The sequence below is a fragment of the Astatotilapia calliptera genome, chromosome 1, assembly GCF_900246225.1.
Source record: "Astatotilapia calliptera chromosome 1, fAstCal1.2, whole genome shotgun sequence".
Classification (NCBI taxonomy): domain Eukaryota; kingdom Metazoa; phylum Chordata; class Actinopteri; order Cichliformes; family Cichlidae; genus Astatotilapia; species Astatotilapia calliptera.
In genome coordinates this window covers 36,479,894-36,502,944 of record NC_039302.1, presented here as the reverse complement: position 1 = coordinate 36,502,944, position 23,051 = coordinate 36,479,894, and the positions used below count along the sequence as shown (strand labels likewise).

At 40.8% G+C, this 23,051-nt stretch overlaps 2 protein-coding genes across 3 annotated transcripts; one reads left to right on the top strand and one right to left on the bottom strand.

The window, feature by feature from the left end:
* Positions 1-97: 97 nt before the first annotated feature.
* Positions 98-22,326, top strand: LOC113026935 (uncharacterized). Of its 2 annotated transcripts, XM_026176258.1 has the most exons (3): positions 201-2,074; positions 22,062-22,120; positions 22,247-22,326. In XM_026176258.1, exons 1-3 carry the CDS (start codon positions 207-209, stop codon positions 22,324-22,326), a joined length of 2,007 nt encoding a protein of 668 aa, XP_026032043.1. In that variant the 5' UTR covers positions 201-206. The 2 variants fall into 2 exon arrangements, with proteins under 2 accessions (XP_026032034.1, XP_026032043.1); XM_026176249.1 differs by lacking the exons at positions 22,062-22,120; positions 22,247-22,326 and adding an exon at positions 2,134-3,428 and having other exon boundaries at positions 98-2,007.
* Positions 3,995-8,972, bottom strand: LOC113026968 (uncharacterized). The gene is made up of 3 exons (XM_026176311.1): positions 8,695-8,972; positions 6,469-6,578; positions 3,995-4,754 (listed from the first exon to the last, which is right to left on the bottom strand). The coding sequence occupies exons 1-3, from the start codon at positions 8,745-8,747 to the stop codon at positions 4,249-4,251; spliced, it is 669 nt and encodes a 222-aa protein (XP_026032096.1). The 5' UTR covers positions 8,748-8,972; the 3' UTR covers positions 3,995-4,248.
* Positions 22,327-23,051: the final 725 nt, after the last annotated feature.

The following is a 23,051-nucleotide window of genomic DNA, read 5'->3' as shown; positions in this document are numbered from 1 at the left end:
TGACGTCACTGGCAGATCAAAGGCGTTCGCGCTTGCTGTGACCTGTCAGTAACGTCACAGACAACCGAGCCTATAAATAACGGCTCTCAGACAGAAAAATCAGAACTGATGCTCATCTGTTTGCAAAACGTTCAGCAGTCGGCGCTCTGTAATACAAGAAAATTCTCACACGCTCAGACGAAGAAAATCAAATTTGTGACACAACAATGGAAACATTAAATGAAAATTCAATGGTGGTCACACCAGACCAGATTATCCCGCCAATCAACAGGTGCTTTGAAAGGCTCTCTGAAGTTCAGTGGAGCATTATAGAAAATGGAAAATGCGACTCCAGCATCCATGCCGTGCTCGCTGAAATGATTTCTGAAATCATTCAGATCGCCTCTGCCAGCATCCTGGAAATAGCCCTTCCTGTTATTCAGGAACCCATGATAAGGGAAGAGCTTATGGATGAGGGGAAAATAAGGGTGTCCCTCGGAGACTCGATCTCAGCTGCCATCGCCGGCGCTCTTAATGTCTCAAAACAGCAAGATAAGAGCGCTGACAAGCTGACGCTGATGGTTGAGGAAGAGATCTCAGAAAAGGTCAGCTCAACCATTGCACTGATTGAAAAAAGCCCCGATTTCCCAGTAGACCCTGCCGTTTATGTTAGCGGCAAATTTAGTAGTATTAAGAAACTACACCGCATGGTTTGTTGCGCTGCCTCATGCCTGAAAAGGTATGCAGCATGTAAGCTGCGCTGCCAGTGTGGGACAAATGGGTCTCATTCCAGTACAGAACGTACTGGTTCAAAAATATCAGTGCAATCAGCAATCGCAGAGATTTCTGTTATTCTGTCAACAAGGAGCTCAGATGGAGAGATGACAGGAAAAGATAAAGATGAGGTCCCAGAAGAATCAGCTGTAACAGCACAAAGCAAAATAAAACCCACTGCAGAAACACAAAGTATCCAGGCTCCAACCCCAGTAGAAATGGTTGCAGCTGACATCGTAGGTGAGATACTTGCTAACATGGATTCAAGCAGTGAAGAGCTCTGTGAGAAATGTAACTTACCCAAACCTGCCTTTAATGCAGGCTTAATTATCCACAAGGTGAGACACTTCTTCTCCAAATGTGTGCCATCCACCTCACATGCCAGGCTCAAAGCACGCAAACACAACTTTTCCATGTTTGCAAAAAAACAATTTGAAAAAATGAAAACAGAGCTGAAAAAAAGAATAAAGGCAAACAGGAAACATTTTGTTTGTCTACAAAACATTTGCAGCCACCCCAAGAAGGAAACTGCGCCCTCCAATGAAAGTATAGTTTTCATTCTCCCAGGGTCAGTACCTGAAACGGCTGCTCCCCAGAGTACAGAGGCTCATCGCTCCCCTTCTCGACATACGGCAAGCCTGGGAACCGCAATTAAACGTTCTTCTTCAGTCGACTTTAACGTCATTAGATCAGACGTTAATCAGTTATTTGACAAATTAACAAAGAAAGAAGAACTCTTCCTCATCGATAAGACCTTGGGGGACTTTAAAAATAGTGGGCATATCAGGAATTTTACGGAGGACTTAGTGGCAAACCTGTTTGATCTACTTACGGTGGATCGAGGCTATCAAATCCCCATACCTCTAATGGGTAGGTCCCTCTCAGACACGGTCATCTCCAGGACGCCACAATCAGTAGAGGGCTCAAAGCGTCGCATTTCATCTGAAGTCCTCTATGTCCTCATAGATGACACAGTAGAAAGGTTTTTGCAGAAGCTTTTACTCTGGGTGGAGAATGAAGAGAAAGATCAAATTGTTCAAATGGACAAGATTTCTGGGGCCCTGGAAGACATCCACAACTTTATTAAAAGAACACAGACCACAACACAGGAGAAAAGCCCTGCTTCAGATGGCAGAGGAAAAGAATCTGATGCATCACTTCCAACACCAAAACCTGGGAGCATTTCTCCAGAAAAATGCTCTGTGGCATCTGAAAAACCACCTCGAACGCCAAAAACTGGGAGCATTTCTCCAGGTAGATGCTCTGTGGCATCTGAAAAACCACCTCAAATGCCAAAAACTGGGAGCATTTCTCCAGGTAGATGCTCTGTGGCATCTGAAAAACCACCTCGAACGCCAAAAACTGGGAGCATTTCTCCAGAAAAATCATCTGGAGCCTTGAGCCTGAAACACTCTCTCAAAGATTCCTCCAAAATATCAGAGATGGATTCTGTGTCAGGTTCATCTTCTGATGTTGAGAAAATTTCCAATGACCTTGCGTTGCTCCTTATCATGAGAGTCATCCATAAATCTAAACCTGAGACCCAAAAGTTTGCTGCTCGGATCGCAACTACTACAAAAGAAATAGACACGGTCATCAATCGTCTGAGCAATCTAATGCAGCCTGAACTCAGCAGCACAGCGTCTGCCACAAGTCTGACAAATGACAAGACAAAGTTCATCAAGAAAATAGCCAAACGCCTCATCAAGGAGTTTGGCTCCCCAGACAATGTCTTAAAGGCTTCGATGGCAAATGATTCATCTTTTGATGAGGCTCTGATTAGACATCTAAAAATCACTCTCGGAGTCATCCCGGGTCCCCCAAAGACGTCCAAAATATCCAGGTTTTTTTCTGCGGTGGGAAAAACATTGCTAAAACCCTTCAGGTGGTTCACTAAAGCCAGAGATCATTAAAATGACCATTTTGGCTTTTCCCACTGCCCTGCTTCTTTTAAAATCTTGAAGCAGACTTTTAGCACCAAATCCTTTTTTTAAAAACATCACCATAAAATTTTGGGATCAGCCCTCAAATCCAAATTTTAGAACTGTAGTTCACGCCATCTCGTCTCCTTTTGATTTCCATCCCCCCAACCGGTCGCAGCGGATGGCCGTCCCTTCTGAGCCCGGTTCCGTTGGAAGTTTCTTCCTGTTAAAGGGAGTTTTTCTTCCCCACAGTCGCCTCGTGCTTGCTCAGAGGGGGATCATTTGATTGTTGGGGTTCTCTGTAGTACAGTAGGGCTTTGACCTTACAGTACAAACAGGGAGGAGACTTTGGCTTGATTTTTAAAATATCTAATTCGGCATGAAATAAAAAAAATCCAAATTAAAAATGCATTCCAAGTTTGTTTGTGTTTTTCTTCTGTTGTCAAATATGTAGAAAGTGTTACACGTGTGATTTTAGTCATTTTGCATCAGTTTGTAGCCGACGTGTCTGTTTGTGATCATCCTGCATCTGTTTTTGTCTGATTTGTGTCTTAGTTTGGTCAATTTGCATCACTTTTGTGGCCCAATTTAGTTGTTTTGCATGTATTTGTGGCAAAATGTGTGGACGCTGTTTGACGTTGCTATGTTTTGTCTTAATGCTTCACTTTGGTTGTTTATGTATGTGCTCATTTTGATTCTAGATGTAGACCTGACATCTGAAAATTAGCACCTAGTCCACTTCGAACATTTTTTTTAGTCCAAATAAAAAAATGTTAATACATTTTTTTTTTATTTCGCCAACCTTGTAGAGCAGTGGTTCCCAAACCTTTTTTGCTAGGCCCCCCTTTGTTTTACAAGAAAAATGTTCGCTAAAAAATATTATTAGCCAAAGCTTTCACTGGAAGTCAGTTACTGGTGTCAGGCCAGCTCCCACTTCTTCTTTTGTGTTACTTCTGCATATAAGTATACACAAAGAGACATTGAGACCTGAATCACAAATAAAAGCCACCTTCAAGATTAACAAACACTGTTTAAAGAGCTCCGTATAAACTTCTGTGTGCAACAAGGCCTCTGTAGCATCCAGACCACACTGATCTAGGTCTTCTTGGTAGAAGAAGGTGTTTCCTTTTTCCAGATGTTTAAATGCCAGCCTCCCCAGATTCAGAAGAAATTTCCTTTCAGCCATCTCACTTGTTTCATGTCCCCCCACATGTTTGTTCCCCTTCTTCATCTGAACCAACAAGAAGTGTGAGTACATGTCAGTCAGGGTCTTGGGCAGCTCTCCTCTCTGCTCTGTAGTCAACATGTGCTCCAGAACTGTAGCAGTGATCCAGCAGAAGACTGGGATTCTACACATGATGTGGAGGCTCCTGGATGTCTTCATGTGGGAGATGACAGGACAGCTCTTCATCACTGAATCTCCTCCTGAAGTACTCCTCCTTCTGGGCATCAGTGAAGCCTCGTACTTCTGTTACCCTGTCAACACGTCTAGGAGGGATCTGATTGGCTGCTGCAGGTCGGGGAGTTATCCAGACGAGAGCCGAGGGAAGCAGATTCCCCTGGATGAGGTTTGTCAGCAGCTGGCTGACTGATGACTTCTCTGTGACATCAGACAGCAGCTTCCCGTTGGTGAAATCCAATGATCCAAGTCTGCTTTCATCCAGGCCGTCAAAGATGAACAAAAGTTTACAGACAGCCAGCTTCTCTGCTGTGACCTTCTGTAATGTTGGAATGGAAAACATGGAGCAGCTCCAGAAGACTGTACTGCTCGTCTCTGATCAGCGACGCTGTTGGTCAGAACCACTCTGATGGGTCTCTGTTGGTCAGGTAAGGCTTTAAAGGTGTCGTGACACCTGACTGTAATGTCATCAAGAGCCTCCATCTTGGAAGCTGCCTCCAGCTGCATCACCTCATGTTGGTTATGAACGTCTTCATTCTGTCCCTCTGTGATGTAGAGCTCAGTGTAGATCCTGTTCGGGAGGGTTCCACTTCCTGTATTATCAGTTTCTTCAGTCACACTTTCAAACCTCCTCCTCAGACTGGTCTTATATTCTTCTAAAACCTCTTCCAGACTCGCATCTGCTGATTGACAACAAGAAACCAAAAAGAATGAAATGTCTTTAGTGTGTGAAACTGCATGAAAAACAGACTTTTATCTTTTGACGGGAGGGATGGGAATGGTGTTAAGCATTGTAAATTGTAAATAAGCTTCAGAAAATAGTAAATCGTGTAACATGACATTTTCGGCATTAAGTTATAACCAGTGTGTGACTTATTTAAAACATTTTGATTCATAATCAGAACCTTTTTTTGTCACAGCAGAGACAAGAAGCAACTGTTAAAAATGTTCCTAATGAGACATTTTAAGAGGAGGGAAAATCCCCCTCATACTGGCTTCACATCATTGGCTCCCTGTTAAATCCAGAGCTGAATTCAAAATGCTTCTCACATAAAAAGGGCCATAATAAAACAGCCCCATCTTATCTGAGAGGCCTCACAGTATCATATCAGATAGATGGAGCACTTTGCTCTCAGCCTGCAGGTTTTATCCTGCCCTCCTCCCCTCATTCCAACCAGTCGTGGTGGATGGCGGCCCGTCACTGAACCTGGTTCCGTCTCAGTTTTCGACTGTACAAAGAGAGAGTTCTTCTTTCTTAATGTCTCCAAGTCGTTGCTCGTAGGGAGTTGTCTGAGGCTTTATTACTGAGGCTTTACCTAACACTATAAAGTGCCTTAAGGTGGCTGTTGTGACTTGGTGCTATATGAATAAAATTTAAGCGATAGCAGAAAAGCAACAAAAACTGTTAACCCAAGAAAATAATGGAAGGAAATAGTTCTGAATATGCTTAATACGCGAATCCTCATCTTATATAGTTCATGTAATCTGCTACATGTAATTTCATTCAGTGTGATGTTATATGTAATCTGTGTGGGAAAAACGAGTTATTGTCGTCTTAGTGAGCTCTGTGGGTCAGACGTTTCTGGCTCTGTACGAAGAGAGGGCTCGTGAGCGCGCTCCATTTGTTCTCCATGTGATCCTTTACTCTCTCTGTGCTACTGCGTCTCTTTGCCTGCTGTGCTACACCCTGGGATTACTGTTGCTGTTGTTTGGCCATTTACATGATTCTGTTCTTGTTGTACAGTAGCTGCTTAATAAAGTGTGTACATGAACTCTGCTCTTCTTTAGATGATCTTTTGTTGAGTGTTTTTTTTGTTTTTTATTTCATCTAAAAATCTACAAATGACCAGCTAAACTTTTGGCCCAGCAGCACACGCAGCCATACAAACTATTTCATTTTGAGCTGCTGCTATGAAATCAGAGCCAAATGGAAAAGCCTGCTGCAGCGTTTTTCACTCTGATTTTCTGTTTGTATTTGGATTCAGCCAGTATCCAGTATTTTGATCATTTATTTCCAACAAACAATTGAATCCTTTAGTTTCCAACACAATACCCAGTTTGCATCAGTATTGATCTCCAGCATGTTTTTCTCCGCGCGAGAGCCATTATGCTTTCAGTGTGTTCCTCTGATTGTTTTGAGTAGTATATATTGAGGATTGCCTGATATTGTGAGCAGGTGGGGAACATGACAGCTGAACTTTAGCAAACCAGGTGAAAAATAATTAAGACAGGAAGTAAAACTAACGTGAGACATGAAAGGAAACAACATTCAAAGTAAAACAGGAAAAAAACCTATACCATAAAAAATCGAATGAAATCTTTTTCATGCACCTACAAAACAAGAAGTCAAGTTTTCAAAAATGTGTTCATCAGCACACGGATACCGACTCTTACTTTGGACAGAGACGCCACAACTGGTAGCGACTGAATCCTCTGAGACATCTTGACCCAAAGCACAGCAGGACAACTGCTCCTCCTCCTCCACACCAACATCACTGTTCTCTCTGAGGACACAAAGGGAAAATTATTATTACCAGTGCAACTGTCAAAGTGACCAAAGTGACTCACACGCAGGTGTTTACAGTGCATTCATCTGTAGTGAATAGTGAAGCACAGTTCAAAAAGACAACAGGACGAGTTGATGCAGGAACTTGCCTTAGTTAAAGGTACAGCTGCACAAACTAAGTTCAAACCTGATTCTTTTCTATGCAGAGCTCTTCTCTAAGGTCAAAAGTGTTCTCCTCAAGGTTTCCCACCCAATGACTGCTTTCAGTTTGTCACGTTAGGTGCAGTGTGGAAGATTATTCCACGATCAATGGTCTTTGATCAATGATTGTTGATCAATGGTCATGACAATTTGCATATTCATGATCAAGGAACTGACGTCACAGCCAGTGGGCTGGTTTCAGTCATTGTACAAATGTACTGTTTATAAGACTGGAAAGCTGCAGTCAGCTGTGTGTGACCACCCAACAATTTATCGTTGATGGAGTTCATCTTGTTCCAGAACAAGGAAGGGAAAATGCAGCTTTTTCCCTTCTGCTGTCTTTCTCGAACTGAGCAAAACTATGACGTGGGAGAAGTGGAACTGCTAGCTGGCGGGAGGGAGCAGAACACCTGCTCATTGTTCATCGTTTGACTGACCACAAGCATCTTGCATATCTCACAGCAGCCACTCAAGACAAACCAGGTGGGCCCTCTCCTTTGCTTGGTTCAACTGTGTTATGATCTATAGACCCGGCAACCCAAAACGAGAAACCCAACACTTTGTCCCGTCAATTCTCAACTTCTGATGCCACGGCAGAGGAGACCATTATTTTCCCGCCCTCCTGCATTGTTTGTTTGCTGTACTAAGAGATTGAGTCATTTTCTGCAATGCATAGCGGGACACATGTCCCAGATGTTGAACTTCACATCATATCATGCTTTGTAGATACTTGCAAATCTCTATAATATTAAAGCTTGGCATTCTACACAAAAAAGCTATGAAACCCTGAAAAAGAACCAGCTGTTTTTCTGTGTTCTTTAAATTAATATATTGACCATTATTAGCTGCAAAGGCCTTTGAAACGGATTTGCACAGGGCAGATGTATTCAGGTGAAAATGTATGACTATATTATGCCAAGCTTTTGAGGATCTTAATGTCTTTTTCCTTTTTGGCAGTTTTGTTCGCTGACTGTGGCAGATCAATACTGAACTACAGGTTAAAAGTCTTCATATAACAGGAAAGTTTTTCAGCTGCATTATTCACTTGGAAACTCAATCTCTGATTTTCAGAATCCATTTGTTCCATTCCAATCATATTACCAAATCATACACTTTTGTTGTTGTTATAAATGTTATTTTGGTTTTAGCGACAGCAATTCTTCGCTTCTTTTTGACTTTTTAAAGATGCATCTTGTGGGCTTCAAGTATTTGGAGTTTCCATCCAAACTTCTACATTCTGAAGCCTCTACAGCTCTGAAGATATTCAGAGATGCTGAACCAAACAACCAACCGTGTCTTCTAAGCCTACATTTTATTTCTTTTTAGTTTGATGACAAAAAGTAGCCCCTCAATCAGCCGTACATCTCTGGGCTCAACTCTAAAGTCCAACCTCCTCCTTAGGTTTGTCCTTAAGGCTAAAAGTCCAAATTCTTGAGACGTAACAAAATTCAGTTAAAATGAAGTCTTCATTTTAAACTAATCTTACAAACCAATACCAACTAAAAATTGGCAACTAATATTACCAAAGTCACTTTGACTATTCTCATAAACTGATCGGACTGCATTCATTTTATATATAAAGCTCCAGTCACCTCAAAGTGTTACTGGGCACTGCGCTGGTATGGAATGACTGATAAACGTCTGTACAGGTGTTTTTGAAGTAATAATCATCATAATCTCAAACTTCCAGGAGTAAACTCCACTGACACCAAGTCCACCTGTTTGTCCACATTCTTTTAAAGATTTCAAAGTGAAACTTTTTGCACGGATACTGTGGAATTTTCTCTTCTTCCTGTTAAACCAGTCCTCTCCCACTCAATCTTACTTGTCCTTTTAAACTTGTAATTGTTTCTACATACTGATTTCACCTATGTTCTCTATTTCCTTCGTGTACATTAGAGACAGTATCTTACTTTGTGTCGGTCACAGACAGACGGCTGGATCCTGGAGACTCCAGATCACTCATCTTCAGTCAGTCTGAGAGAGAAACCAGCAGTACTGACTGTGAAAGGAGAACCAGAATCATGGTGAATCTCTTTTCAGGAGTCACATCCAAGACTGACAGAACAAAAAATGAAACACACTCATGGTCTCGTAAAAAGTGACTGTGAGGAGAAGGAGGCAGGCCTTCATCAACACAAATCAAACAATTATTAATTAATTCGATTTTTGATGGAAACGGAAACAAGCAAAATACGCACTTACTTTGACAGTTAATGATAATTATACTACTGTTTAACACCGCGTGTTTCAGTTTGAGTTAATCTAATTATGGTTCTGTGAAATAACACTCAGTGATTTTCAGAGTTCAGTCAGACTGATGTCAGAGTTATGTCCGTGATCACCACTGTATGAAAGCTTTAGTCATATTTAAGGGCAATATCACCAAAATACAGTAAAAGATCTCCTTGAATGTTTCAGATAAAATGGAAAACAGACTCATGCAGTAAATATTCTTTTATTGGACAGAAAACTGTGCAGTATAATTTACTTGAGATGTTGAAGATATGAGAGCATTAAACAGGCTGATGTTTGGAAGAGGCTCTGACAGGAGAGAGATGATACAGAAACATGGCATCCTTATAAAATACTGACACACTTTATGAACGGACAACTTTTCACAGCTCTTTGAACATTTAAATGAGCTGCATACTTTCCCCACTGAAACCAGCACAATCCCTCTGTGATGGAAACAATATTTGAACTAAATGTACTGTGGATAAATCAAAGCATTATCAAAGTTGTCCGAGGACTTCTCCATCTACTGTCTCTCTCATTAGTGGTTTAAACAGGGTGAGAGCTCTTTTAACACTGGCAGTCCCAGGCTTCTACCTTTCTACCTTTAAAACCCGCCACCAGCCAAATGGCTGGTAGGCTTTTAGCTAAGCTTTAGCTTCAGGCAAGTGGAAGCTAAATTGGCTAGTCATTCATATGTAAATTGGGTTGTTACCTGGGAATTCTGGAGGGAGGGGAGTGGGGGTGTGTGGAGGGGGGGGGGGGGGAGCTGCTAAAAGCGGTGAGCTTCCTTTTGTTTCATCTTGATGCATTCTCAATCATCCAGGGAAACAAATCTCCAAAAGTCACCAACTTGGAGTGTTTCAGTTTGCCATCTTAGGGAGAAATCAACACACATGGGTGTATGTCCTTTGTTGCTGAGATTTATTGATAAAAACAGTACAAAAAATCAACCATTTGTACACATTTTTACAAATAATTATAAAAAGTGAGTGAGTACATTTCAACATTTTCAGCAATCACTCACAATCCTGGCACTGCCATGGTATCTGTAGTCTGCATTTACCACATGTGTATCTGTTGCAGTGAACACATCGCACAGTGGCATGATTGTTCTTGCAATTGTGTTTGACCTGACACATGGCTCTTTTTCCAGGGCTCGGTGTGGAGGGTTGTGTCAAAGGCAACTGTTCTTTTCTTGCCTTCTTCGCAGCTACATGAGAGTGAGCTAACTCCCTTGCAAGCTCCACCAGGAAGTCCACCCGTCTTTCCTTCGTCCCGGAGCATGCTTGATACAGCACATGTGCATTCAGTGCTGCCATGTCAATCATGTTATAAAACACGGCAACTGGCCAGCGCCGTGTTCCTCTGCGGACAGTGTACTCCCGAACCATCTGGTCCATCACATCCACGCCACACTTTGTTTTGTTGTAAAGGGTGACAGTGTTTGGCTTCCTTTTGGTAGTGTTATCAGTCTGAACCACGCCGTGCATGCTGCTAAGAATATAGACTGTCTTCTTCCGTTTGGCCGCATACGCCGTTGCATTGAGAATGCATCAAGATGAAACAAAAGGAAGCTCACCGCTTTTAGCAGCTCCCCCACCCCCTCATCCACACACCCCCCCTCCCCCCCCTCCAGAATTCCCAGGTAACAACCCAATTTACATATGAATGACTAGCCAATTTAGCTTCCACTTGCCTGAAGCTAAAGCTTAGCTAAAAGCCTACCAGCCATTTGGCTGCTCTCCGGGTTTTAAAGGTAGAAAAGCCAAATGGCTGGGCTCTGGGCCTTCCTAGTGTTAAGGACAAACTTCAGCACTGCATGGTTGAGTCTGTGTCCTCACCACAGTTCGCGGGCCACATATTTGGTGAACCGTCTCATACATGCCAACCCTCCCGACTTTTCCGGGAGAATCCCGCATTTCAGAGCCCCTCCTGAAAACCTCCCGGAGCCACCATTCTCCCGAATTTCTCCTGAATTTCAACCCGGACAACAAAATTGAAAAAACATATGGCAGAATTCATAGTGCGGCCCAGCCAATTCCAGTTTCCAACAATGGCGGCAGCTTGTAGTTTTAATATTACTCTTATTTCTCTTTCTGGGTCACAAAATAAACTTTTAAACTATTTTCAGGCGAGAATGTAGCTGTGTAAACTTCAAATCTCTGAGACGGCGAGAACACCGGACTCCCGGCACATCGTTTTCAACCCCCCGCGGTCTTTCGCTACTCGGGTTAAACAGGATATATAAGTCACTTCGATAACTTCAAAATGTTCTTGTTTGGCTTTTCCAGTGTTTTACTTGTTCGTGAGTAAATCGTTTTGGCTGAGATTAAAGTTATTCGATTCGATTAAATGTAACTTTATTAATCCCTCGGGAGGGGTCCTCTGGGGTTTTCACAAAGCTGAATAAACGTCAAACAGAAAACTGATTAAACAAAGTGTGAGACGGTGGAGAATTGACGCCAGCGCCCGGTTATATTTTAGACAGCAAGGAGCAGACGCAGTTTCACTCCACCGAGGGAGCTCGTGACGTACTACGCGGCTTTCTTTAGACCGCGAAGGCGGGTCCTCAGGTGGAAGCAGCCTCTGAATTTGGACACCCCCGCTGTTTCCGGCCAGCCAATAATAACGGTGACATTTAACGTATTTTGTCGAATAAATAAACACTGTAAAATATATTTGCCCCCTCCCCAACAGCCCTTTGAATGTTGGCAAGTATGAGCCGTCTGCTCGGTGTTTCCTAAAACGTTAAAGTACGTTTGGCTTCACACTGACAAACAGACCCAGCTTCGGCACAAACCTAAACTAACTAACCGACCAAAGAGCCGCGTTAAGTGGCGATATCACTAACGTCACGTAACTTAGCCGAAGCCCAGTCAACACACATATGTGGGGCCCAAATAGGGAGCAGCAGGGCTAATATTTGGGGCCCACTTGGGAAACCCAACTGGGGTCCAGCTAATTTTGTCCTCAGTTTCCATGGTGGCCCCAAATGTGTTTTCCTAGATGGGTTTATGCTGGGTCCCAGATAAGCCCCAAATCAGGCCCAGTTGAAAAAAATATGTGGGGCCCAGATGGGTAGAAGCAGATCTGATATTTGGGGCCCACTTGGGGTACCCACCTAGGACCCAGCTAATTTTGTCCTCAGTTTCCATGGTGGCCCCAAATGTGTTTGCCCAGATGGATTATTGATGGGACCCGGATGGGCCCCAAATCAGGCCCAGCCAACAAATGAGTATGGGGCCCAGATGGGTAGAAGCGGGTCTGATGGTTGGGGCCCACTTGGGTTACCCACCTGGCACCCAGCTACTTTTGTCCTCAGTTTCCATGGTGGCCCCAAGTGTGTTTGCCCAGATGGAATTTTGGATAATGTAAGTAAGCTATAATTTAAATCACCTGTACAACAAAGCCAGTTTATCTTTTTTATTAATACTGATTACTATGAAATTTTAAAACAGTATGCTTTTTTATATAATACATTTTTTGTGTGGAGAACATGTTGACAAAAATGTCCACAGTATACACAAAACAATAACAAATAAATGTTATACAGTTTAAAGGAAAAACAAATGCAGCAAACCACAGCTTCTCACTCATTCACCAATCCATTGGTCCTGAAAGAAATTTAAAAAAAAAAGAAATTAGTGCATTTTCACAAACAAAATCAGATTTGCGATAGTACTGAAGTTGTTTTGGAGGTTGTGCTGTTCAAGTTGTTTGACCTCCTACATTGAACTCTTTGAAGACCATGAGTATTCATGGAAACAGAAAAGCTATTTACAAAATGATTTACCAAGTAGGCACTCAAAAATTAAATTAATGTGAAATATTTTACCTTAAAACATTTAAGACAAATGTTTAAAAGATGTCTACATAGTTACAATGATAACTGGTGTTGTGGGCTGTCTCAGTGATTGGCACAGAGCTTAGAACAGGCAAGTGGTTAACCAGTTTTTTGCATGGTACAGCACCTCATAATGAACACAAAACAAAATAGTAAAATGTAACAAGGGCTACATCTACCAAGGAGAAAACAGATTCCACTTCTTGAGGTGTGTGCCAGGCGGGCGCCAATAATTTTCATGTAAATCAAAAATAGGGCCATCAGATAAATCAGTGTGTTACTAATTACACTGGAAAAAATAGAGGCTGGCTCTGGAGTTCCTGGAGCTTATTCACATTCTGTGAGCAACCAAAAAACTGTTTAGTGAGAGACTTCTTCAAGTATGCTACAAGCCAGAAAGAAACGTGGTCATTCCTGCCAGCAGCCACCAACCTCCAGAACAACATGAGCTGATGGTTTCATCTCCACAATTTGTACAGTCTATCTAAACCACGTGTCAAAGTCAAGGCCTGCGGGCCACATCCGGCCCGGCATACATTTATATCCGGCCCGCAAGATCATTTTATATAGATGTACTATTATTGTTATGCATGGCCCGGCGATATGAGGCGCTAATAATATACAAACTACAGATCCCATAATGCACCGCTGAAGCCTCCTTGCTGACTGCTAGGCTAACTGGGAACATTCCCGCGTCAATCAAGTCAAACTTCTGTTATTGCGAAGCTAGCCGCTCACAATGGTGGAGAGAAAAGTTGATTCTGAATGACTGCAGCTGTAGTGAGCATCCGTTATTCAAACATCAACAAAATATCTTACAACTAATGAACTTACCATATAGCACTTCAAAAACTTTAAGCCCTCGAAATTCCCGCTTTCCATGGCACCCAACGAAGTTATATTGCCTGGAAAGAGCATTGTCCATAATGAAGGCCATCATTCTTCTTGTGGCTTCATCAACAGTGCTCCCTCTGATCTCTGCCACAACAGAAACCTTAGGACACGCAAGGACAATAATTTTACTGACAGTAGTACCATCAGTCACACCTAAAAGAAAGCAAGCACAGCTACACAGTAATTAGGCTCTATAATATTGATGCTAATTGACTGAGAAAGAGTTAGGTGTCAAAAGAGAGTGATATTATACCCCTTTCGTCAAACGCAGTGATTTATGACCCCCTTAATTGATTTATGACCCCTAATTAAATTATCCCCTAATTAAATTATTCATGAGCTCCGGAAGTAGGAAGTAATTAAATAATAAAAATATGATATTCATAAAAATATGATATTCATAAAAATATGATATTCATAAAAATATAATTGATTATTTAGAAAGTTTCTTATATATCAAAATAGCATTCTTTTATTTCTTTAAGCAATTAAATTTTTATTTTTATTTTTTTTTATGCTCAAAAAACGCCATCTGGTGGCGGGTCAGTGTGTGTGTGTGTGCGCGCGCGCGCGCCCGAGGCTGTGTGTCTGGGCGCGCGGGGTGCGCCCGTGTCTCCGGACCGTGCTCTCTCGGGCTCCGTGCTCATGTGTTTAAAAATGTATTAAACCATATTAAAATTGTTTAGTTAAACTTGTGCTTTTGTAACGTTCAGTATGGCCACAAACACATGCTGCATGCCTTGGGGGAAAACTTTATTTAGATTTATATTCATTTGTAGATTTAGAATAAAACTCATACTCAGAAAAAATTCGCGATCCCCTAACCCTCCTTAGATACATAAGCAGGGAAAACTCCTTAAAAAACCCTCCGCTATTTCTCCAAAACCCTACAATAACTTGTTAGGGTACCCCCTCTATTCCCAAAACCTTATATTCGATAACAGGGAAAATCCTGAAAAAATCCTTAGTCTTTTTTCTCAAATTCAGCGCCCCGCGGCTCCCTTCATGCTCAGCCAAACAAAGCCAAAACTCCTTTTAAAAATTTCTCCGCGATTTCTCCAAAACCCCTAGAATAACTTGTTAGCTACCCCTCTATTCCCCCAAAAAAAGCGCTATAATCCAAAAACATTGGGAAAGCTCCTTACTCTTTTTTCTTCAAAAACTTGCCTCTTGCTAGCTACCTCTAAAATTCTACGCAGACTCTAAGTTCTACCTCGCTCTTAATCGCACCGACCCGCAACAGCTTCCAGAGCACAATTTTTTCCTGCTTGTTCGCTCCCCGCTCTGCTCCCGAATGCGCTGCTTACCTCGTTTGAAAATTCCCCCCTTAGACCAACTCCGCCTCACTGCGCCCCGCTGCCAATCACATAACCCTTGCACCGCTCCCTTCGCACCCCGGTTAGCCAATCGGCTCCAGCTCTGATTTTACGATCTCCCGCTGATGTTAAGACTATCTTCGAACCCCAGAAGAGATCTGACTTCAGACGTATCAACAACTGGCGCCGCTCAGACTGCTTGCGAGTTCGCATAGGGAGCGGCCGATTTCAACAGCAACTTGCGTCTCTTTCCTTATCCGCATATCATTCGGTAAGTGTTAATCTTCCTCTCTAACTACATTTTTGCATTTTCCTTTTTACCATTCTGTCAATCCTTTCATTTAAAAAAATAAATAAATATCACAATGGTTTGTAACAGGTACAATACACCATCCATCCATCCATTCGCCTCCACTTATCCTTTTCTCAGGCTCGCGCGGTGCGCTGGAGCCTATCCCACGTACAATACACTTTAAAATATATATAAGCTCCACTTTTAACTCCCGTAAAAGTTTATACATTACATGTCTACATCACCTATCATGGCCTCATCGGGTATCTCATATCATCTTGTTATTGTTATGTTATGCTCCTTTGATATTTTGCTAGTTTGCGTGTTTTAAAACTCTTTTTGTTTTTCTTTATATTTTTAGACCCAGATGTGTTAACCTGATCCCTGCGAAACACCAGCTCTGCGTGGATTTTGACCGCGAGTGACCGGATGTTGTTTCCGGCCTGAGGTTGCCTGAAATGCCGTGAGGCTCGTTTGAAAGATTGCGCCCGAGACCAACTCCGCCTCCAAGGCATGCCTACCTTTAGCTGCCACCAGTGAGATATCAGAGCCGGGCTCCACATATCCAATCAGGAGCATGCGCAAGACAGCTTTTGCAGACTCTCCAGAAATATACAAGTCCTTACCAACTGCTCTGCAACCCAGTGTTTCTGGTCCCCTCACTAACATCGCTTTTTGAGATATTTTTTATGAACCACCAAAAAAGCAATTTTACCCCACAGACTGGGTCTGAGGGCAGCAGCGGGGACAAATGATTGTAATGAAGCGACGGACATTTCATGGCTGGTCTTGCATAATCGTGAGTTATTATGTCATATGGTGATAAGTACATAGTTTTGCAAGAGGCATACAAGCACTGTGGAAAAAGTAATCATAAAACTGTTTTTGTGAACACCCTACGTTATGCTTTAAAAAATGTGATACATGTAATGTGATCATCAAAGAACATGATTTTTAAAAAAAAAACAACTTTTATTCTTATGTTTTTTAAGTATGTCAGATTATCTTAAAACACTTATTTGTATGTTATAATGTTTTTCTTACACCATGTGTAATTTTTATAGACACCTTATTCATTGTATCAATGTGTAATTATGTATCTTTGATAAATAAATAAAATATTTAATCTTGTATTTGTGTACTTTCTGGTGATTCAATAAAAAATTAGTCACATATCGCTCTGATAAACACAGATGGCTGAAAGAAATGTTTGATGGAACAAAGGAAACAAGTGTCTTGCTGCTAAACTTTTAAGTCACCATGGTTTAAATGAGAAAGTCTGTATGTAAAACATGAAAAACTCCAAACCCGGTTTAACTACAAAGGTGTACTCATTTCTTTGTAATGGTACTTTACTGTTCCAATGAAACAAAAAGAAAATCTCATTTTTAAAGTACATTTTTCGGCCATCCTGACCTATTTTCAGGGGCAAGAATGTTGATGTTAGACTGTGTTTTAAATCAGGTTGTGATCTTAAACTAACTATCACAGCACTGATTTCAGTTGTAATGTCAATTAGAATCCCAATTTGGCTTTTCTCCAGTCAGTGTTATGGTGAAATTTAACTTGTTCTTTTGTGTAATTGCACATGGCCCAGCAAAGGACCCCTTAGTAAACTGTACAGCATAAGTTTTCAATTCACTTTTGTCAGAAAACTTCACAGTATGAGAAGTTACAGCACAGTTTCTCCAAACGTGTGGTTCTTTTTCAGCCAGCGTGCTTTTAGAGCATCTACATTAGCTCATGTAGTAAAAGTACAATCAGTAAGTGTACTTTAACATTTGAGATTCCGAGTCACTCTTGCTTAGATCATGTGAACTATATCATGAACCTTTTTTTGTATAATGCATCAAACGTGTTCAAATCAGTTTATTTTCAATTTATTTTAACTAGAGACAAGCAACTCCTTTTTAGCTTCTGTTATGTATTTACCTCTCACACCTTAATCTAGATGTTAGTGTTCTCAGAGTTAACATGTCTCATGTTGCCATGTTGTATTTCTAATACCCAGCCTCAGTGTTCGCCCTGTTGACCCTCAAATCCAAACACCAATGATCTAGATATTCACAACATTCATAAGGAGATTCTTAAGGTCTTAAGTTTTGTTGTTTTTATGTTTTACAAAAAAAAAACTTCACATTTTTTATATTTTTAAACGAAAGTGACATGCAAGGATATTTTTCTTTAGTGATGTTGCTTCAGCAATCTCAAATACTAATTATTCTGGGAATTTTTATGGTCAAACTATGTGATTTTCCAAATGTGTGTGTGTGTGGAGTAAAATGACCTTGTTCTTATGATGTTGTCACCGTGAATCATTTAGGATTAACAACACAAATTGTATCGATAGCAGAAACAGTCTTATAACTTATAATTCTCACACGTTACCGCTAGTTTTACAAACGCAGTCTTCTTCAGCTCTGTTTATGTAGCTTTTATGAAACTGATTTTCCATAGTACAAGTAGAATTTAATTTTTCTTTGCTCTCCAGTATAAATGCAATAATTTGCAGGCTTTTTACTGAAACTCTCACAATGCAACACTCAATGCTCAGAGCTTCATATATCAACAGCTCTGAAAATATCTTCTTTTTTAAAGTAATGTAGGACAGGATCTCTCACTCTCTGTGTCTCAAAAAAAACCCAACTAAACTGGCAATCACCACTAAACAAATGAAAGTAGTTTATGGCTTTTTTATCAGCTGCATTTCTTTCATTTATGTATTGATCCCATTGTTTATTGGTAATGCTTTTAGGTCACTGTTTTAGCATGTCTGCCTCACACTCCATTTAAACAGTTTAACAGATAGTGGGAGGAAGGTGGCATTGGAGTTTGTTGGGTGCTCCTTCTGAGACCGATCTGTTGCAGTCTGTTTGGCCACAGCTGTGGGTGCCTTCTTTGCTGATCGCTTTATTCTCTCTTCTAGCATACTCCTTAATCTTATCCAATTTCAGTTTATCCAACAACAGATGCAGCCTGTGATCCACTCATTTTAAGCATTCAACATAAGCAGCATGCCAAAATCCAAAACAAAGGCAACAGCAATTCCTTCAAACTCAGGTGAACGCCTGCAGAGCCACAGCACACACACACACCAAACCGAATAGCAAACGTAGCGGTGGGCGTGTCACAAAAACATCTTCGTATGGTCAGAATCCAAACTGCGTTCAAACAAACAATACGCAGCACAAAAACACAGTTTACATACCACCGTCGTCTTCTCCTTATCTGTCAGACTAGCCGATTTTATGGGTGTAGTGTAGTGATGGGATTTCCGGCTCTTTTTAGAGATCCGGCTCTTTCGGTTCGGCTCACTAAAAAGAGCCGGCTCTTTCGGCTCCGAACCGGCTCTTCAGGTTGTTTTGTTGCTTTAATTAATTTATTATTAACAATAATATAAAATTATGCACAAAAGGAATTACTAACATAAAAACAAGTGGTTTTATTTATATATGTTTATATATAAATATATGCGGTGGCCCCTAGAGACAAAACACGTACAAACTCCAAAACACATTTCTAGCATGAACTGAACTTCCAAAGCAGAGCTACTAGATCACTTAAATTACACAATTGAAAGCATGTGTGTATTGTTTGTGTATTTATACACAGGCACTCATATATATATTCAAATAATTTAAAAAAAAGTTCATTTACCTGTTATTACCACACACCAAATCCGGTTGTTGGTACTTGCTGGCTTGTGTAGCCACAAGATAACAAAGGCTCAACACTGCGCCCAGCATCCTGGAGCACTTCTGTTGTCTTTTGTACGTGTTTTGAGTTTTTATATGCTTCTGAGTTTTTATATGCTTCTGAGTTTTTACGTGCTTCGGAGTTTGTACGTGTTTTTACGTGTTTTGGAGTTTGTACGTGTTTTTACGTGTTTTGGAGTTTGTACATGCTTCAGAGTTCGTACGTGATTTGAAGTTTGTATGTGCTTTGTCTCTAGGGGCCACCGTAAATATACTTTTATTTATTCACTCCACATAAAATGTAATAAATAAATCATATAATACAAAAATCAACTATTCACATTTCAAGTTTTAACTATTTAAATTTCAGCTTTTTCCTTTCACAAATTTAAAGTGAAAAGAACACAAAACACTGCAAACCACAACACAATTAAATATAAATTATAATAATATGAAAACTAAAAGAACATGCATATTCTCTGTCATATGGACCTGCATGAATAAACTTTCTCAATCCTTTATCTCTTTCTTAAGGTCTTAAGTTTTGTTGTTTTTATGTTTTTATGTTTTACAAAAAAAAAACTTCACATTTTTTATATTTTTAAACGAAAGTGACATGCAAGGATATTTTTCTTTAGTGATGTTGCTTCAGCAATCTCAAATACTAATTATTCTGGGAATTTTTATGGTCAAACTATGTGATTTTCCAAATGTGTGTGTGTGTGGAGTAAAATGACCTTGTTCTTATGATGTTGTCACCGTGAATCATTTAGGATTAACAACACAAATTGTATCGATAGCAGAAACAGTCTTATAACTTATAATTCTCACACGTTACCGCTAGTTTTACAAACGCAGTCTTCTTCAGCTCTGTTTATGTAGCTTTTATGAAACTGATTTTCCATAGTACAAGTAGAATTTAATTTTTCTTTGCTCTCCAGTATAAATGCAATAATTTGCAGGCTTTTTACTGAAACTCTCACAATGCAACACTCAATGCTCAGAGCTTCATATATCAACAGCTCTGAAAATATCTTCTTTTTTAAAGTAATGTAGGACAGGATCTCTCACTCTCTGTGTCTCAAAAAAAACCCAACTAAACTGGCAATCACCACTAAACAAATGAAAGTAGTTTATGGCTTTTTTATCAGCTGCATTTCTTTCATTTATGTATTGATCCCATTGTTTATTGGTAATGCTTTTAGGTCACTGTTTTAGCATGTCTGCCTCACACTCCATTTAAACAGTTTAACAGATAGTGGGAGGAAGGTGGCATTGGAGTTTGTTGGGTGCTCCTTCTGAGACCGATCTGTTGCAGTCTGTTTGGCCACAGCTGTGGGTGCCTTCTTTGCTGATCGCTTTATTCTCTCTTCTAGCATACTCCTTAATCTTATCCAATTTCAGTTTATCCAACAACAGATGCAGCCTGTGATCCACTCATTTTAAGCATTCAACATAAGCAGCATGCCAAAATCCAAAACAAAGGCAACAGCAATTCCTTCAAACTCAGGTGAACGCCTGCAGAGCCACAGCACACACACACACCAAACCGAATAGCAAACGTAGCGGTGGGCGTGTCACAAAAACATCTTCGTATGGTCAGAATCCAAACTGCGTTCAAACAAACAATACGCAGCACAAAAACACAGTTTACATACCACCGTCGTCTTCTCCTTATCTGTCAGACTAGCCGATTTTATGGGTGTAGTGGTGGCGGTGTGTGGGCTCGCGTCGGCGTTTATTCAGCGCTGATTGCGGGACGCTCCATTGCCGTCGCGCTTTTTGCTGACAAATATTGGCGACTGTCAAGCCTTTGAGTCGCCGAGCAGCTGAATAGGGGAATAATGTTGACGCGCCCGCTGTTTAAAACGTTAGTCAAAGTTCCAAGTTAAAACTCCTTTATTTGTTGTTAAATCCTTAAAATCCGTAGAAAACAGTGAACAAAAACATTCTAAGCTTGAGCGGTCAGCAAAAGTCGACTTCCCCCATCACCCACTCATTCACAAAATTTCCCTCGGGCCGTGAACAGGTGATATAGCAATCACTATTACAGACACCACGTGCAAAATCCAAAACACGTACAAAATCCAAAACACGTGCAAACTCCAAAACACATGCAAAATACAAAACACATGCAAAATACAAAACACATCATCTGTGAGGCTTTGCACCCCTGATGATCCACCTCACACGCCAGGCTCAAAGCACGCAAACACAACTTTTCCATGTTTGCAAAAAAACAATTTGAAAAAATGAAAACAGAGCTGAAAAAAAGAATAAAGGCAAACAGGAAACATTTTGTTTGTCTACAAAACATTTGCAGCCACCCCAAGAAGGAAACTGCGCCCTCCAATGAAAGTATAGTTTTCATTCTCCCAGGGTCAGTACCTGAAACGGCTGCTCCCCAGAGTACAGAGGCTCATCGCTCCCCTTCTCGACATACGGCAAGCCTGGGAACCGCAATTAAACGTTCTTCTTCAGTCGACTTTAACGTCATTAGATCAGACGTTAATCAGTTATTTGACAAATTAACAAAGAAAGAAGAACTCTTCCTCATCGATAAGACCTTGGGGGACTTTAAAAATAGTGGGCATATCAGGAATTTTACGGAGGACTTAGTGGCAAACCTGTTTGATCTACTGGATCGAGGCTATCAAATCCCCATACCTCTAATGGGTAGGTCCCTCTCAGATACAGTCATCTCCAGGACGCCACAATCAGTAGAGGGCTCAAAGCGTCGCATTTCATCTGAAGTCCTCTATGTCCTCATAGATGACACAGTAGAAAGGTTTTTGCAGAAGCTTTTACTCTGGGTGGAGAATGAAGAGAAAGATCAAATTGTTCAAATGGACAAGATTTCTGGGGCCCTGGAAGACATCCACAACTTTATTAAAAGAACACAGACCACAACACAGGAAAAAAGCCCTGCTTCAGATGGCAGAGGAAAAGAATCTGATGCATCACTTCCAACACCAAAACCTGGGAGCATTTCTCCAGGTAGATGCTCTGTGGCATCTGAAAAACCACCTCGAACGCCAAAAACTGGGAGCATTTCTCCAGGTAGATGCTCTGTGGCATCTGAAAAACCACCTCGAATGCCAAAAACTGGGAGCATTTCTCCAGATAAATGCTCTGTGGCATCTGAAAAACCACCTCGAATGCCAAAACCTGGGAGCATTTCTCCAGAAAAATCATCTGGAGCCTTGAGCCTGAAACACTCTCTCAAAGATTCCTCCAATGTATGTAAGCATTTGAGCCAAATTTAGTAATGCCAACATACTGAAGGAACAACATTTGTCTCTTATATATGATACACCTATATATGCACTGTCAATATACATTTTGAACCAGCTGCAGATGTCAGAGTAACAACTGACTGACCCCCACATAAAGTGCGTTACAGTAGTCCACAGGGGAAGAAATAAAAGCATGGATCACGGTTTCAAAGTGCTGCCTAGAAAGAAACGATTTCACTCTTGCCAGTCGCCTTAAATGATAAAAATGGACTGGTCCAACTTAAAACCAAGGGCAGTAACAACAGGTTTAAAATAAACCTCCAGGGGTTCCAAATGAAAAGAAGAGGACTCACAGGGGCCACTGGGTCCAAACACCAACAAATCTGTTTTCTTTTCATTCAAATTTAAAAAGTTTAGAGCCAACCAAGCTTTAATGTCATCTAGGCATGTCAAGAGAGGTTTTATTCAGATGCCATCCTTCGGCTTCAGTGGCAAATAAATTTGGCAGTCATTCCTATATACTTGTCTTTGAGTGAAGATTTAAGGTGGTAAGACATGTAAATAACTGCAACTTGAATCTGTACTGAAGCTCAGTATTTGACAAAGAGTTCATGTTCACTGCTGTAATACCTAATAATGACTAATATAATAACCATTATATTGGCCATATTATATTTACATTACCAAAGTGATATGACTTTAGTCTCATGAACAACATTAGCTAATTGTTATTTACTAGCTAATCTTAAATGACT

What these genes read in the sequence shown, in the direction of transcription:
- LOC113026935 (XM_026176249.1), top strand. Translation starts at nt 207, where the DNA reads ATGGAAACATTAAATGAAAATTCAATGGTGGTCACACCAGACCAGATT. An exon ending in AACTGGGAGCATTTCTCCAG is followed by an intron (nt 2,008 to 2,133) that starts GTAGATGCTCTG and finishes GCATTTCTCCAG; the next exon opens with AAAAATCATCTGGAGCCTTG.
- LOC113026968 (XM_026176311.1), bottom strand. Translation starts at nt 8,747, where the DNA reads ATGAGTGATCTGGAGTCTCCAGGATCCAGCCGTCTGTCTGTGACCGAC. An exon ending in CTGTCTGTGACCGACACAAA is followed by an intron (nt 6,579 to 8,694) that starts GTAAGATACTGT and finishes TTGTGTCCTCAG; the next exon opens with AGAGAACAGTGATGTTGGTG. An exon ending in TTGTGGCGTCTCTGTCCAAA is followed by an intron (nt 4,755 to 6,468) that starts GTAAGAGTCGGT and finishes GTCAATCAGCAG; the next exon opens with ATGCGAGTCTGGAAGAGGTT.